Source organism: Gossypium hirsutum, chromosome A11, assembly GCF_007990345.1.
Source record: "Gossypium hirsutum isolate 1008001.06 chromosome A11, Gossypium_hirsutum_v2.1, whole genome shotgun sequence".
In the NCBI taxonomy this organism is placed as follows: Eukaryota; Viridiplantae; Streptophyta; class Magnoliopsida; order Malvales; family Malvaceae; genus Gossypium; species Gossypium hirsutum.
The window spans coordinates 26,244,308-26,258,613 of record NC_053434.1 but is presented as its reverse complement, the minus strand read 5'-3'; the positions used below and the strand labels follow the sequence as shown (position 1 = coordinate 26,258,613).

Here is a 14,306-nt window from a genome sequence, read left to right as displayed (position 1 = left end):
GTTATTGCGAGACTAAGGCAGGATATGATGATCAGCTAGATTTGTCTGTTTGATTAAGATGAGTTGATTTTATTTCTTAAATCGTAAATGGGGTTTTCCTTATGAATCTATCAGTATGTTTCGTAAAGCATGAATTCGCAGACTTGAGTTTGAAACAGGAATTTGTGAGGATATTAATATGAATCTGAGTCGTTAGGATAAGCAGCTAATAACAATCTGCAATAGGGACTATTCGTCGAGATTGTCTTATCTGGTTATATGTATTTATTGATACAAGACACACTATGGGTATCATCTATAGGCTTTCTTTAGTTCGCAAGTAAGAATCTACAAAGATTTCCTTTCAAGGAAGTAGATGTATACGAGTCTGCAAAGATAGCTAATGAAGATAGAATTCACAGAGATAATCCGCTAAGAGGTCAAAAGTTTATATTTACTCTGATATTACATTTGCGAAGTTTCATCAGTAGGAGATTTTTATAACAAGGCTATGATTGTTGAATACAAAATCTTCTGTTTGCAATCGTCTGTAATAAACCAAAGGCAACCGAGTAAGATGAATTGTCCTCTAAGATGAGCAAGTAAATAAGCGATGGTGTTTTTTAGGATAATGTACCAAGTATAAGTGAGTTAGCTCGTGTGATGTAGATACTACGCCAAAGGGATTAGTGAACTGTCCTAGTACTAACAGTCAAGCTTTAATTCTAAATCATGAAGCACCAACTTAATAGTATTTGAACTAAGATGTGTCATTCTGTGTCGCAAACACCCTAGCATCGTTGTTCAACTAAGATGGGCCATCCTCGCAACAACATATTCATACAAAGTGGATGTACGATGGGCAGCTAAAACCCAAACGCAGTCAACCACGGAGGAAGGTGGTGAAGATAAAGACCAACATCGATTTCTACGTGAAGATGAAGACGAAGATGATGAGAAGTCGTTAGCCTAACTTGTTTGATGGAACCTTAGGCGTACCCGATGCCCACTCGGTTGTGGCATATATTTGGGACACCGATGATTATGTTATTTGTAATTTTTCTCAAATATTTCATTATTTAGTTTGTTAAATTTTAATTTGTGTTGTAATAAATGTTTTCACTCATAAATGCACTTGTTTCACTTTTATTAACACCAAATTGTATACTTATTTTAAGTCCCAAATGTACACTTATTTACAATTTACGCAATAAATTTATTAAATTGGTTTGTTTTGTACCATATCGTATGGTTAGTTCCAATTATTTTTTTATTTCTGTTACTTTTTCATTCAAGTTCGAAATTCTTCTCCAATCCCCACTTTCCGTCTAATTTTTTACCAAAGCTCTTTTAACGTTATGCTCTGGCTGAAAGTCAAATCTTTAGATTGGGCTAATACAAAACGGGCCCAATTTTGGCCTTACAAATTTGACTATCGTCATGGATAACGACTTTGACTCGTCTACTCATCTTGAACCAAATAATTTGTTTCATATGTTTAAAACTGATAAAATAGTAGAAAAAATATATATAGTTCTCATCACTCAAATTAAAAGACAGACGTAATTTAACAAATCATCGTTGTTTGGACAACTAGGTCAAAATTTAGGTTTTTAACGACAACCCTCTTCTCCTAATGCCAAGTATTCTTATGGAAACAATCTACTCGAAAAATCGGTATGAAAAACCAATAGAATGTATTGAGTTTATTTTATAAAGAACAATACTTTGAGGCACATCAAACGTTTCCATGTTTAACACATGTTGCTCGGGCATCACGGGGTTTGAAGTACACAGAGTTGAAAATGATGGGGGAGAAAACGTTCCACGCAGGGGCATTTTCAACAAGGCAAAAAAATCATGTCTTGCAAATTCATCCCGGGATTCCCGGGTTGTAGTGTCTGAAAATTATCCCAAGAATATCAAGTTCAGAGGCAGAAAGTTAGGGTTAAGGTTGGGGTTGAAAATGGTCAAATAGAAAATGCACCCTGCAAGACGCATTTTTAACTAACATGTCAGAAAGGAATGGACCCTGTAAGAAGCGCTTTTACCGTCATGTCAACTGAAAACGCATCCTGCAAGGCACATTTTCTATCTGACCATTTTCAGTCGTAACCCTAACCCTAACTTTCTGCCTCTGAACCTGAGATTCTTGGGATAATTTTCAAACATTGCAACCTCGGAATCCTAGGATAAAATTGAAAACATGATTTATTTCTCCCTACCCCCTAGCTTATATAAATGGGAGTTTCCATCCCCTTACTCTACCATCTCTCTCCCCCACCGTCTCCTTTAATTTGTCTTTTTTCCTTTTTCTTGCGTGTTGAAATTTTCGGGTTTAAAGATTTATTTCTTTCTTTGAGAGAGACATAATCATAATTTTAAGTTGTGTTTAAGTTTACGGTGATGTCGTGGAACTCAATGACCTAAAAATTTCACCTACGATGTGAGGATGAAACCATGGCTTGAGAAGCTGGAATCGCATTGCAACTCGAGGTCCTACTTGATGGTGATTATACGGTCACGGGTTGAAATGTAACTAGGGCTTCAAGTTTACGAAGGTTATGCTGTCAAGAGATGGAATATAACTGGGGCCCTAGTTGGCAGTGGTTATACGGGCATGACAACAAGTTTCAACCCATCAAGGGAGGATGTTTTATAAAACCCATACAAAAGTCTAAAATCATAGTCATAGCGAAAAGTACTAAGGCTTTTCAGTATACTCAACTTATTCGTTTTCCCTACCAAAGACGTCGAACCCATTACATTAACCTATGACAGAATTGGCAGCAATAAGGTTTCCAAGCAACCGATGCTAGCCCGATTCCCGTTTTACCAAACAACCATTCCCAACCCGATTCACGTTTCATCTTTTCTGCACCGCACAATACCTCCTCTCTGCTGAAATCTTGTTGCCCTCAACTTTGTCACAGGTTATAATAACGAGCTCACCGCCTTTGGTGGAGATAGATAAAACAAATTACTTGATTATGATCATAGACTTTTTTATGAAATTTTGATGAGGTGAAACTCATTATCATGCTTGCATAACCAATGTCAACTAAGACCCTAGTTATACACCATCCCTTAACAGCGTAACCTTTATAAACTTGAAACCCTAATTACACTTCAATCTGTGACCATATAATCAGCATGAATTGGGGCTTTGAGTTGCAATGCAATCCCGACTTCTTAGATGATGGGTTCATCCTCAAATGGTAGATGAAATTTGTAAGTCACTATGCTCTACAGCATCGTCGTAAATTCAAATATACCTTAAGACTATAACAATGTTTATCTCAAACACACAAAAAAAAATCTATAAACTTTAAATTTCAAACCGAAAAAAAAATAACAAGAGTGAAAATGTTCCAAACGCATCCTCCAAAAACCAACCTATTCAGCATATTTCATTAATTTACCCGGTAGATGTGCCATTTACACAGTTCAAGATACTGAAATCCAACCTCCAAGCTCTTAAATAAAATGAGTGATGCACTAGCATTAATTATAAATAATTACTTTTGTATCAAGTTCAAACAGAATTGCCGCTGGCAAAGAGACTGTACTCGTTAAACTTTTCCATTTTATATCACCGAGTTCTTCACTTGTAACATTCCGGAACTTCTCAGACACTCTTGAGCTGAATTCTTTACTAATCTAATTGTATTATGCCCATAAACAAGTAAAAATTAAAGGACTTGTCGACAAGATAAACAGCTACTGAACATTGTGTTATAACAATATAAAATAATTTACAAAGAAGAAAAGAAAAAGGCCAGACTTAAAGATGTTGTCACTCGATTATGTTGATTGAAAACTGGATATACCACATTGTAATTTTATGGTGGGCGGGGGCTTTCACTGTCAAAGGTGTTTACTTGATTTGATTTTAGACTTCCTCAACACTTCTTTAAGTACTTCACCAATTCTCTCTGCCATGTGATGTTCTAGAAATCTTTCTTTCACCCTTTCGTACCCTCTCTTTCCTATTGTAAGCCTCCGCTCTACATGCGTAGCTAGTTTCACTATATGTTTCACCAGAGTTGTCACCCCTTCTTTCCCAGCAGGGTGCAATAAACCTGTTGTGCCGTTCACTACTATTTCCATTGTGCCCCCGGCAGCCGTTCCCTGTCTTGCATTATAAATAAAAGTGAATACTGGCTAGTGGCTAGAGAACATGAGCAGTGAGTGTGTTCCAAGTATTTTATTTGCCATAAGCTCATAAGCCTCACTAAAAGGTAATAAACACATAAAAAGAATCAGGTAAAGTTAACAGATTACCAGCACAGGCAACTGAAACGCCATTGCTTCGATTGTTATCCGTCCAAAGCATTCTCCCCGTCCCTACATGTAAGATTAACCTTCTTGTGATTCCTTTTCTGTTTAAAGCAACTTTTTCCCGAGTAACAAGGTGTACTTAGTGTGTATAACGCAATGCTAATCATGTGCAAAAGAATTGAAACAAAAAAAATTGTAAAAGTTCATCAGCTACACAGGTCCAAACAATTCAAAACCTTCATATCAATCCCTTGAACCTACTCAAATTAATCTGGAATTTCAAGTCCATTAGATGAAAAAAAAAAAAGAACAGTACTTTTGACTCCAAGGAGTTGTTTACAAGTTTCCATGAGAAGCATGTTTAGAACATCCAATTGTTCAATGTTGTGCCTTGGAATTTTTGTTATTCTCAGTGACATTATCTGACTAGGCTACAAAACCAACTGGAAAATGAACATAAAAAAAGTAAAAGACATATGAACGATTATTACCATATAAGAAATGCTAGCCCTCTAACCACCAGATAACCAATGTCATTAAGCCAATTATCAAATTATGTCAAGTCAACAAAGACTAAGACATGATATGGCAACAGGAGGTAATGATATGTACGAGTTAGCATCTAATATTAGTGTCTGTAAAATTATTTGCCCCCAAACATTGAGGGAGAAATTTTATATCAGCAAGCTGACAAACTAGATGAATTTCATTGGTTAGGTAAACTATATTTGAAAAAGAGAACTCTTTCAACGAAATAGTACCTGAGAATTCTGAACAAGAACATCTACTGCAGCTAAATATGGAGCTACTGTTAGAGTTTTGTTCACAAAGTGAACACGATCTTGAATTTTCTTCTGCGTTACATAATCTCGTAATTCCATTTCAAGTTTCGTATGAGCACTCATGTCACTTCCCACAATTACTGCATGCAATGGTGGCACCTGCATTTTCTTTTGCTTGATCAGTTGTAAGGCCTCATAGAAAGAGCGTAGAAAGAGATCCTGCCCTTTTCCTCGTGAAACACCTGCAGTGTAAAGGTAATCAAGTACTATTATTGATGAATAGCAGAAAACCATGTGCCTTTTAGTTAGATGTTTCCCCATCCTTTGTACAATCTTCGATTTGCCTTAAGAGAACTGAAAAAATCAAGGGGTAGATTGGAGAGGTGGTTAATGGAAAATAATACTCCCTCTATACCCATTAAATTTGGATCACTTAACGTCAAAATGTAAAAAGTTTATTGGGACAGAGGGGGAATAATAATAACTAAGAGGGAAACGAAGAAATCACGTAAAAGGTTATCCACAGAACCAAACTACAGTTGTTATCAGAATCTTCTGTTCGATAGAGTACAGGAGTGTCAATCCATAACAATTGACTAAGCTAAATGATTTTCATTTTTTCTCAAAAAGACAATCTCACCAAACAACAAAATTAAGCACGCAATGAAACAGCATAAATGGCATCAAATGAAATTCACCAATTACTTTCCCAGATGAAACAGTTATATGGCAAGCCTGATTCTAACAATCCTCCTTTTATCAAAACTAAAATAAGGATTTTCTTTTTTTGTGTGTGTGTAATTACGAAGTTAAAACGAATAAAAATTGGTGCACTGATCGGGGAAAATGAAAAAGACAAGAAAATTTTATTCAAGATGAAATATCAAAAGCATACTATTTATTAAGGCAAAGAGTAAATCGTCATTGCGCACTCCAAGCGATTCACGAACATGTTCACGCAAAACCCTTTTAGCCACACTGTCTTCTGCAACTTGCATCAGTTCATTGCTATTTCCAAGGTGAACAACATAGGTCTCAGGCATTTTAATCCTGCCAAATGGTCAATCAAAGGGTAAAAAATAAGTCTCAAATTTATCTATTGAGAAACTAAATGTGTAAAAGCATGTTTCTGTTCCAATGCATATGGAATGACCTCAAATATTTTAAAGCAACAAAAGCAAAGAGAGAAAGTAGACATGTTTTATCCAAAAACATAACTATAGTAGACATGAGGATTTTGGAAGTTTACTTCAACCGCTCTTGAGTCCTATTCTTCCAATATTCCGCTGTGACGTGTGAATCAATCATTGCACCAGCTACAGAGGGAAGATGCTTTACATACTCTAATTTGAAGTAATGGCCTCGCATTTCATGGATCCACCACAACACCTTAGGCAGAACACGATGAACATCTTCCTTAAGAACATAATCTAGCCATTTCCCAGCAACCGCTGTGTTCAAAACAACCAAATCAGCTCTTAGAGCAGTATCTATAGCTTCTTTTCCAAACGCAGAGAAAACCTGAAAAGTCAGGTAAAAGCCTAATTAGAAGGAAACTACATATTTACAGTTGAATTATCCAAGCCTTCACAAATACAATACAATCAATCCTATTAAGTAATATAAAATTGCACCACTACATGGCAAAGGAACCATAAATGAATATACAAACAAATTTCAGTAGTCCAGAGAAGTTTCTACCTGCACTCCTCTGTCCAACATCTTATGTTCTAAACTATATATTACTTCATCAGTTTCAGATGGTTTCATAAATGTAACCCAATTAACTTCAGCACCAACACTTCTTAATAGAAATGCTAGCTCCATCAACAACAATGGTCCACCTGTAAAAAGAAAAGGAAACATAATAAAAAGAAATAATTATGACAGAATTGAACTCTAAATAGCATCTTTACAAGGAAATATTTAAAAAAAACCAGCAAAGTTTATCCTAGAAAAGGACATCCATTTGCTCAAAATAGAGTAGCAAAACCATATTTTGGAGATCACATAATGCAGCAACATGAGTGAACATCCACCGACAGCTGGAAGTAATAGACATTACAACTGAAAAGTTCGATGATCTTTTACATGACAGTTTTTCACAAAGGATAACTACAAGGACAACCATGCATTGTAAAAGGACAGACCATTTATATGCACAAACCATTTATGGCAAATATCACCAAAATGCCAAAAAAATATTTTATAATTAAATATCAGAATTACTCTCATCCATAGTGGCAAAGGCAAAAGCTGTTACTAAAACATTGACAGAACCCCAAAATCGATTAAGCCTGAAGATAATAGCACATTGGTGAAGTGCTTTTCCTGAGCCTTAATGGAACTTAAAGATTTAAGACACAGAAGGCCCTAATGCACATTATGATTTTTCTTTATTCCAAATTTTATGATGAAATTCAACATTATGAGGTACTGTACAAAAATTCTAACGTGCTTTACCGCACTCAATATTTAAGGAACTTATAGCAACAATTGGTTGACCATGATATTAAATCTTTCCATTCTGCAAATAGTATTTTTTTTTTAAAGTCTGCAAATAGTAATTAATGATTATGCAAATGGGACTTTTATTAATTAATTAAATTGAAATAACCCAACAGTAATGGCTTTTTGAAATTTGCATGGCTTCTACAACATGCTAACTAACTGTAAAAATCCAAGTAAATTCTCTGCTGGTTCCTATATAGTACATCGAAACTCAATTATATATGTCCATGGATCGGTCTAGAATTCTTTAATGAATGCCTATAGACAATGCAAAAAGGCCAGATCAAAGCTATGCCCACAAAAATTCGATTCAGTTGCAATGCTACTTCAATGGAAACAATCGTACAGTAAAATTAACCCTAACAAGTCGATTCGTAGGAAACCTAGGCAATTAAAACAAACTCCAATACTGAAACTCGATAAAGATAACTATTAACAGAAAATAGAGTGTACCAGAAAGCGAGAGCTCGTGCGACACTAGTAGAACAATCTTGGACTTCATGAAACTGAGCGGACTCGGCTTTGCAGCAGCGATCTGCGGGGCTCGCTTATCGACGACTTGGACGGAATCCCGAGCTGAGTTGATAACATTATCAACAGAAACATTCCGATCGCACGAATCGAAGGCGGCTCTGATGAAGAAGGCAATAACCATTGAAACAGTGAGCATGAGGAGAAGAGCCAAGAGCCAGCGCTTCTGCAAGTGGTGATGACCCCAGCCAACGGCGGCGGAGGCGTGCTTGGCCATTGTCTTCTTCTTTAGGATCTAGGGTTAGAATTAGAGAGTGAAGGAGCATGCGATGCTAGCTTTGGCATTTTAGGGCTTTACTCGTTGGGGAATTTGAGCAACTGATGGTGTACATTTGGTGGAGTGAGATGGCACACATTGGAAGAAAGTTGGTTTTGGATTTACTGGTTTTCGTGTTGGAAGCTTGTGATTTTGGATTTGTTCTGCTCTGCGCTGAGTTGTGTTCAAATCGGCAACCACTCAAACTGCTAAATTGAAACTAGTAACTTAGTTTCCTTTTTGCGCACTGCGCTTCATCGTCTTCAATATTTTTGGAAATGCATTTCCCTTTTATTAGATTTATCTAAACGTGATTATTAACCGATTTAAAATAAAGAGCCCAATCCCTCAATTTTCAATGTTTTTATAAATTATAAATATTCTATTAAAAGTAATATAAATATTTTAAAAAAATTTAAGAAATAATATGAAGGACTTTAAAATAAATTTAAATTTAATCATTTGTAAATATAAGTAGACTCAAACAAAATTTTAAGTCCATAATTTTAATTCTATCAAATTTAAATAAATATAAAATATTAATATCTTACTTAAACCAAATCATCAACATGTCAATTATTCTAAAAAAAATACTATCTAAGGTTGACTTACCTTTCGAGTCAAGATTTTGGACATTTTCTTTTGTAGCTTGAGTTAATCCGACTCGTCTCAAATTATTATTTAATAATTTTTATATTATTCTCATTTAAATATGGTTATTTTTAATATTTTATATGAATATATAAATATTTTTATTTTTGGAATTAATATCTAAGAAGTTCTTTTACTCAAATGAGCCCATAAAGGTAATTTAAAGCAGTCTAATTATTTTCGTAAAATAATTTATTGAGTTATGAGTAATTTAATTTTTTTAAAAAATAAATAGGGGTAATTCAATTCTTATATTATTCAAAAGTGAGTGAAAAGGAACAATTCAATAATCGTTAATTATTTACGTTAATAGAAATTTGCATCTTAAAAAAGATAAATACAAACATATTCATTCCCAATTCGTTGAGTTTTAAATATTTTATATTTTTTAAATCTTTAAAAATATTTTTTCGGTTTTTTGTATTTTTTTTTGAAAATTTAGAAGTTATTTTATTTTATTTTTATTCTATGGAATTTTATATTGAAAATTTTAGAATATTATATAAAATTTTTAATGTTATATAATTTTCTTCTTTTTATTTTTTTATAATTCAGCCCATTATTAATTTAAGGTATCATACAAAAATGCATTACGATATATTTAGCCCCAAACATTTATTCATTTGTCGCTTTGTTCTTAATTTATTTTTCAAGATTACTTTGGCTCTCAACTTTTACACCATGTTTGGTTGGGTGTATTGGTTATGCCAATACACCCCTAATCGGTGGGCCCCACTTAATCCCCTCTAATATTTTGTTTGGTTCAGTGTATTGCTATTACGGGTCTAATACATTACTGATCTAATCCACAAAATCCATCGATTTCTAATCCTTTCCTTGAGCTCAGATTAGGTGCTGCTTCAGTTTTGGTCCCTGTTTTACCCTCCAGATTCACGCTTCTGTTTTACCCAAAATCCACGTCTTCTGTTTCTTCCTTCTACCTTTCTTCTCCACTCTCCTCGCCGTCTTCTCCTATAACATCCAGTGTGTTCTGCTCCTCTAACATCCTCTGGCGTACCATTCGTGGGTGTGTTCTTCTTTTCGAGATTTTTTTTCCTTTTAGTGTGTTTTCATAGTTCTTTATTTGGTTTGTGAATGAAAAGGATGAAAATTTATGGGGTTTTGATGCTTGGTAATTTAGGAAGCCTTTATTATAAACTTTTTGAGATATTTTTTTCTATTTATTTGAAGTTCAATGATTTGGATATTGGAATATATATTGTTTTTTCATCTAACTTTCTCAAATCCCAAACAAAAGACCCCTGGAAAAAAAAAGGGTTCTTTTTAGATTTTGAAATAAAGGCAGAAAAATGGTGAACTGGGAGCTAAACAGTTGCTGCAATAATGGCCAAGTTACCTTTCTGGTTACAATTGGTGTCTTCACTGTTGTCATTCTTGTTGTAAGCTTCTTTCTTGAATTTTTTTCTCTTGTTTATAACGAAGATCATCTTTTTCTCTACTATGCTTTTGGTTGTTGTAAGGAAACAATATAAACACGGTAAAAACAATGGGGTAATTTTGGTAAGAGCTCTCTGGTTATGTTTGTTTGAAGGATGATATATCTACGGTTTAGTTGACTAAGCCATGATTGTTAGTTTTAGTTTAAAATTTAATAAGTTTCTTATTTTGGAGAAACCATCGAATTGATGGTAACTTGAATTATGAAATAGATTAACAGTTTAAATAGTTTCTTGGTTTGCACGTTGAAGGAAATTGGGTTCTTTTTTGGGAGCATTTATAATTTACTTTTGTAATAATTGTTGTAAATCTGTTCATAAGGAACTCATAAATGCTATGGCATTTACAACAATTTTCATAAGTTGTTCATAAGGATGAGGATGCCAATGTTTTAGGAGTTTTCTAGGAGGATTCACTGCAGTTGATTTTCTGTTAAAAGATACAGCATTCTTTGGAATTTGAACTGGTTGCCTCTGTTTGCTTAAATGGATTGACCTAATGTTTCCCCCTGATTGTTGTAGCTATGGAGAACAGTGTTGTTGCTGCCTTTTAAGCTCATTACAGTATTCTTGCATGAAGCAAGTCATGCAATTGCCTGCAAACTTACCTGTGGTCATGTAAGAAAGCCCTTTCCTTTATCACATGTCATATGAAGGGTTTAAACATGTCTTTAATGTGACCATTAGATTTTGGCTGCATAATTTTTCTACTAACCCATCTTGCTGGTTTTAGTCTTTGGATTATGGTCTGCTCAATTATCAATGTTCCTTTTACTTAATGATGTAAGTAGAAGGGATCAAGGTTCATGCAGATGAAGGTGGAGTGACACAGACAAGAGGCGGTATATATTGGGTGATCTTACCTGCTGGATGTAAGTTTTTTCATCTCTAAACTCATCCTTTTTTTCATGGTATGTGACATAAATGCTAGAACTATGTAAGAAACACATTTTTATTTTATGAAATTTATGGAAAGATCCATTTACTCTTATTCGGACAAGATACAGCTCTCCTGCATTTATTATTGTATGTAATCTGTATATGAGTGCATGATCAAGACATGTCTAATTTGAGTGCAAGTTTGTATGTAATCTGTATACTTATGCTACTACAATTGCTTTTACATTCAGATCTTGGCTCATCATTATGGGGGATGGCTTTGATTCTTGCATCCACAAATCTCCTCACTGCAAGAATAGCTGCTGGTTGTTTTCTTCTTGCTCTCGTTGTCGTGCTCTTTTTATGATGATCTAATATCTCGAGAAGTCAACTCCAGTGATGCCGAGAAGTTTGCAGAAATTTGTCCTTGCCCCTGCAATTGAGTTGGATGGGGGTTTATATGGTGAGAAACTAACACTTGAAGCATTGGTTTTCCTGTTTTCAATGATTATTTCTGTCTTGCTGCTCACATTCTTTTTGTACACTATTTGTAGGGGAATGATATCATTCATATTTCTTGGTGCATCAGTGTATCTAGGACTTCTCATCTTAGCTTGACCTGAGGTACAGCCTCCTTCTGAAAGGATATCTTTTCCTTTATTTGCTAGAACAGGTGATTTAGATTGAAATTTAAAGCAATAGCATGAGGCAATGTTATATTGGAGCAGCTGTGAACATTTCTATAGTTGAGTGGAAGTGAAATATGCATGATATTGTTATTGTTCCATTAAGATGCTCTGACATTTAAGGAACCTGGCTTTGCTCTATAATACAACTATAGGCTATCTAGCTGCAACATGATTGATGATATCTTTGTTTTTTAAGTTGAAATCTGTGCTTTATTCAGCATTGCTTCTTAAAAAGTGGTAGTTTGCTATAATCTAGTATAAACATGAATCTATCTGATTGGTATTTATTACATTGATTTGAAAGAAAAGGCTATAAATCATGGTTTTAAAAATCTCAAGCTATTTCTTTTTCTTCTATTGTCATGTCTTGAATTTGCCATTTTAGTTTCAATTTCAGGTTCTGGGATTGGTTGAAAGTCATCTTGGTACTGGCAAGTTATTATTGTACATCATTCAGCACTGTGTTAAAATGGAGGATGCCATTTTTCCTTATTCAGAACATAGTTTATTTGTTTGTAATTTGATTCATCATTCATCCAGCAATTTATTGTACTGCAATTCTGTTTTTGGTATTAGATAGTAACAGCTTGGCTTCATTCTTTGTAACCCTTTCTCATTTGGGCTCAGATTCCTTTTTTTTTTCAGACTGCACTAGACTAAACCAGATTGTAAAGTAATATTATTTCCAGTTTTAATTCATTTTCAGCCCATCATTCTGAATGTTAAGGTTGCAAATATGAGTTTTGAAGGGTTAGTTTTATTTGCAAATATATTTAACACCATAATATACCCAGTATCCTACTTGCAGATTTGAGGGCAAAACACCACTCTTTTTACATGGTAATACCTAAGATATTTTACTCATTCATTTCACATTTAAATAAAGGAAAAATGGAACATACCAATTTCACATTCTTTTTACATGATTTTATTAAATTCATATAAGAATATTTTATATTAAGAATTGTATTAAATTATATATTTTTATTAAATTATATTTAATAATAATTATGTTAAAATATGATTAAATTATTTATTATTTATATTAATAATCTTATTAAAATTTAATAACAATAACAATAATCATTTACCTAAACAAATTTATGCTAAGGGTATTCTAGTTATTTTAGTTTTTTCCATTATGCTATTACACCTCTATTCCATTCAACCAAACACAAGAATACTATTACGCCTCTATTCCATTACATTCAACCAAACAATTGATTTGCCATTACGCCTCTATTCCATTACTTCTCTATTCCATTACGCCTCTATTCCAATACAGCGAACCAAATGTGCTCTTAGAATTTAGTCAAATAACTTTTTTGGGACGAAAAACTTTATTAAACTGTTAAAATTTTAACAACACTGACATGGCAACTTTTGTGACAGTCAATGTATGTTCTTCACAAAAAAATTAAAAAAATACATAAAAATTATTAAGAATTTCAATAAAGTTCATAAAGTTTTGAAAAGTTATTCATGTCAACAATGAAGTACATATGAATTGCCATGTAGGCTACCACATCAATGCTATTAAAATTTTAACAATTCAGTCAATTTTCCATCTAAGAGAGAAATTTGACTAAATTTTGAAGATTAAGTGCCAAAATGATTAAAAAAAGAATTAGAACCAAATTGATAAAAGGAGTAAATTTTAAGAGCTAAATTATTATTATGCCTAACAAAAACAATTAACATCCTTTTTCAATTGTTCTTATTTGTTCAATTTTGAATAATACATAGACTAAATTGTATTGTTTATTTTGAATCCATATAATTTACCCATGGAGATAGCTATCTTCAATTGTCCTTATTTGATAACTCATTTTTAATATTATATTTTGTAGATATTTTTTTAATAATGAGGAAAGGTTTGTTTGACACCCGCCACACAAAATATTTCATGAATTCTATATTCGAGCACATCCTCTAGAAGAAAATAAGGTATATATGTTCTCATTAAGTGATAACCTTAGTGAAACCTAGCGAAAAGCTCTTAATGAATACATTACCATATATTTCTTGGGATATAACATTTGCAATGACTATAGAAAACACTCTCATCCAAATTAAACTGTGGATTTGCTTAATGGCGCAAGCAAGCCTTTGGGTTAAGGTTATACCTCAAGTTTCTTTTGATCATTATGTAGTTTTTTGTGATACAAATATGTTTAGAAGGACTATAATGGGAGATAGAAAAGGGTACTTCAAAATCAGTGTGTGTTTGGCAAATAAGAGGGACCATGCTTCTATGAACCATATAACAAGGCTCTCTTCAAAGCTTGCA

General features: G+C 33.6%; 1 protein-coding gene and 1 pseudogene across 2 annotated transcripts; one reads left to right on the top strand and one right to left on the bottom strand.

Moving 5' to 3' along the window:
• Positions 1-3,543: 3,543 nt before the first annotated feature.
• Positions 3,544-8,903, bottom strand: LOC107896664 (uncharacterized). 2 transcript variants are annotated; one of them, XM_016821887.2, is made up of 7 exons: positions 8,007-8,903; positions 6,744-6,886; positions 6,292-6,563; positions 5,938-6,092; positions 5,022-5,284; positions 4,264-4,326; positions 3,544-4,110 (listed from the first exon to the last, which is right to left on the bottom strand). In XM_016821887.2, exons 1-7 carry the CDS (start codon positions 8,299-8,301, stop codon positions 3,847-3,849), a joined length of 1,455 nt encoding a protein of 484 aa, XP_016677376.1. In that variant the 5' UTR covers positions 8,302-8,903; the 3' UTR covers positions 3,544-3,846. The 2 variants fall into 2 exon arrangements, with proteins under 2 accessions (XP_016677376.1, XP_016677386.1); XM_016821897.2 differs by having other exon boundaries at positions 3,544-4,114; positions 8,007-8,632.
• A 1,315-nt stretch (positions 8,904-10,218) lies between these two features.
• On the top strand, positions 10,219-12,559 carry LOC107905397 (uncharacterized; annotated as a pseudogene).
• The last annotated feature ends 1,747 nt before the right edge of the window (positions 12,560-14,306 follow it).

Coding starts and splice junctions, on each gene's coding strand:
- LOC107896664 (XM_016821887.2), bottom strand. CDS start 8,301: ATGGCCAAGCACGCCTCCGCCGCCGTTGGCTGGGGTCATCACCACTTG. Junction 6,887..8,006: donor GCACGAGCTCTCGCTTTCTG/GTACACTCTATT, acceptor TTCTTTTTACAG/GTGGACCATTGTTGTTGATG. Junction 5,285..5,937: donor ACTCTTTGCCTTAATAAATA/GTATGCTTTTGA, acceptor TTTACACTGCAG/GTGTTTCACGAGGAAAAGGG.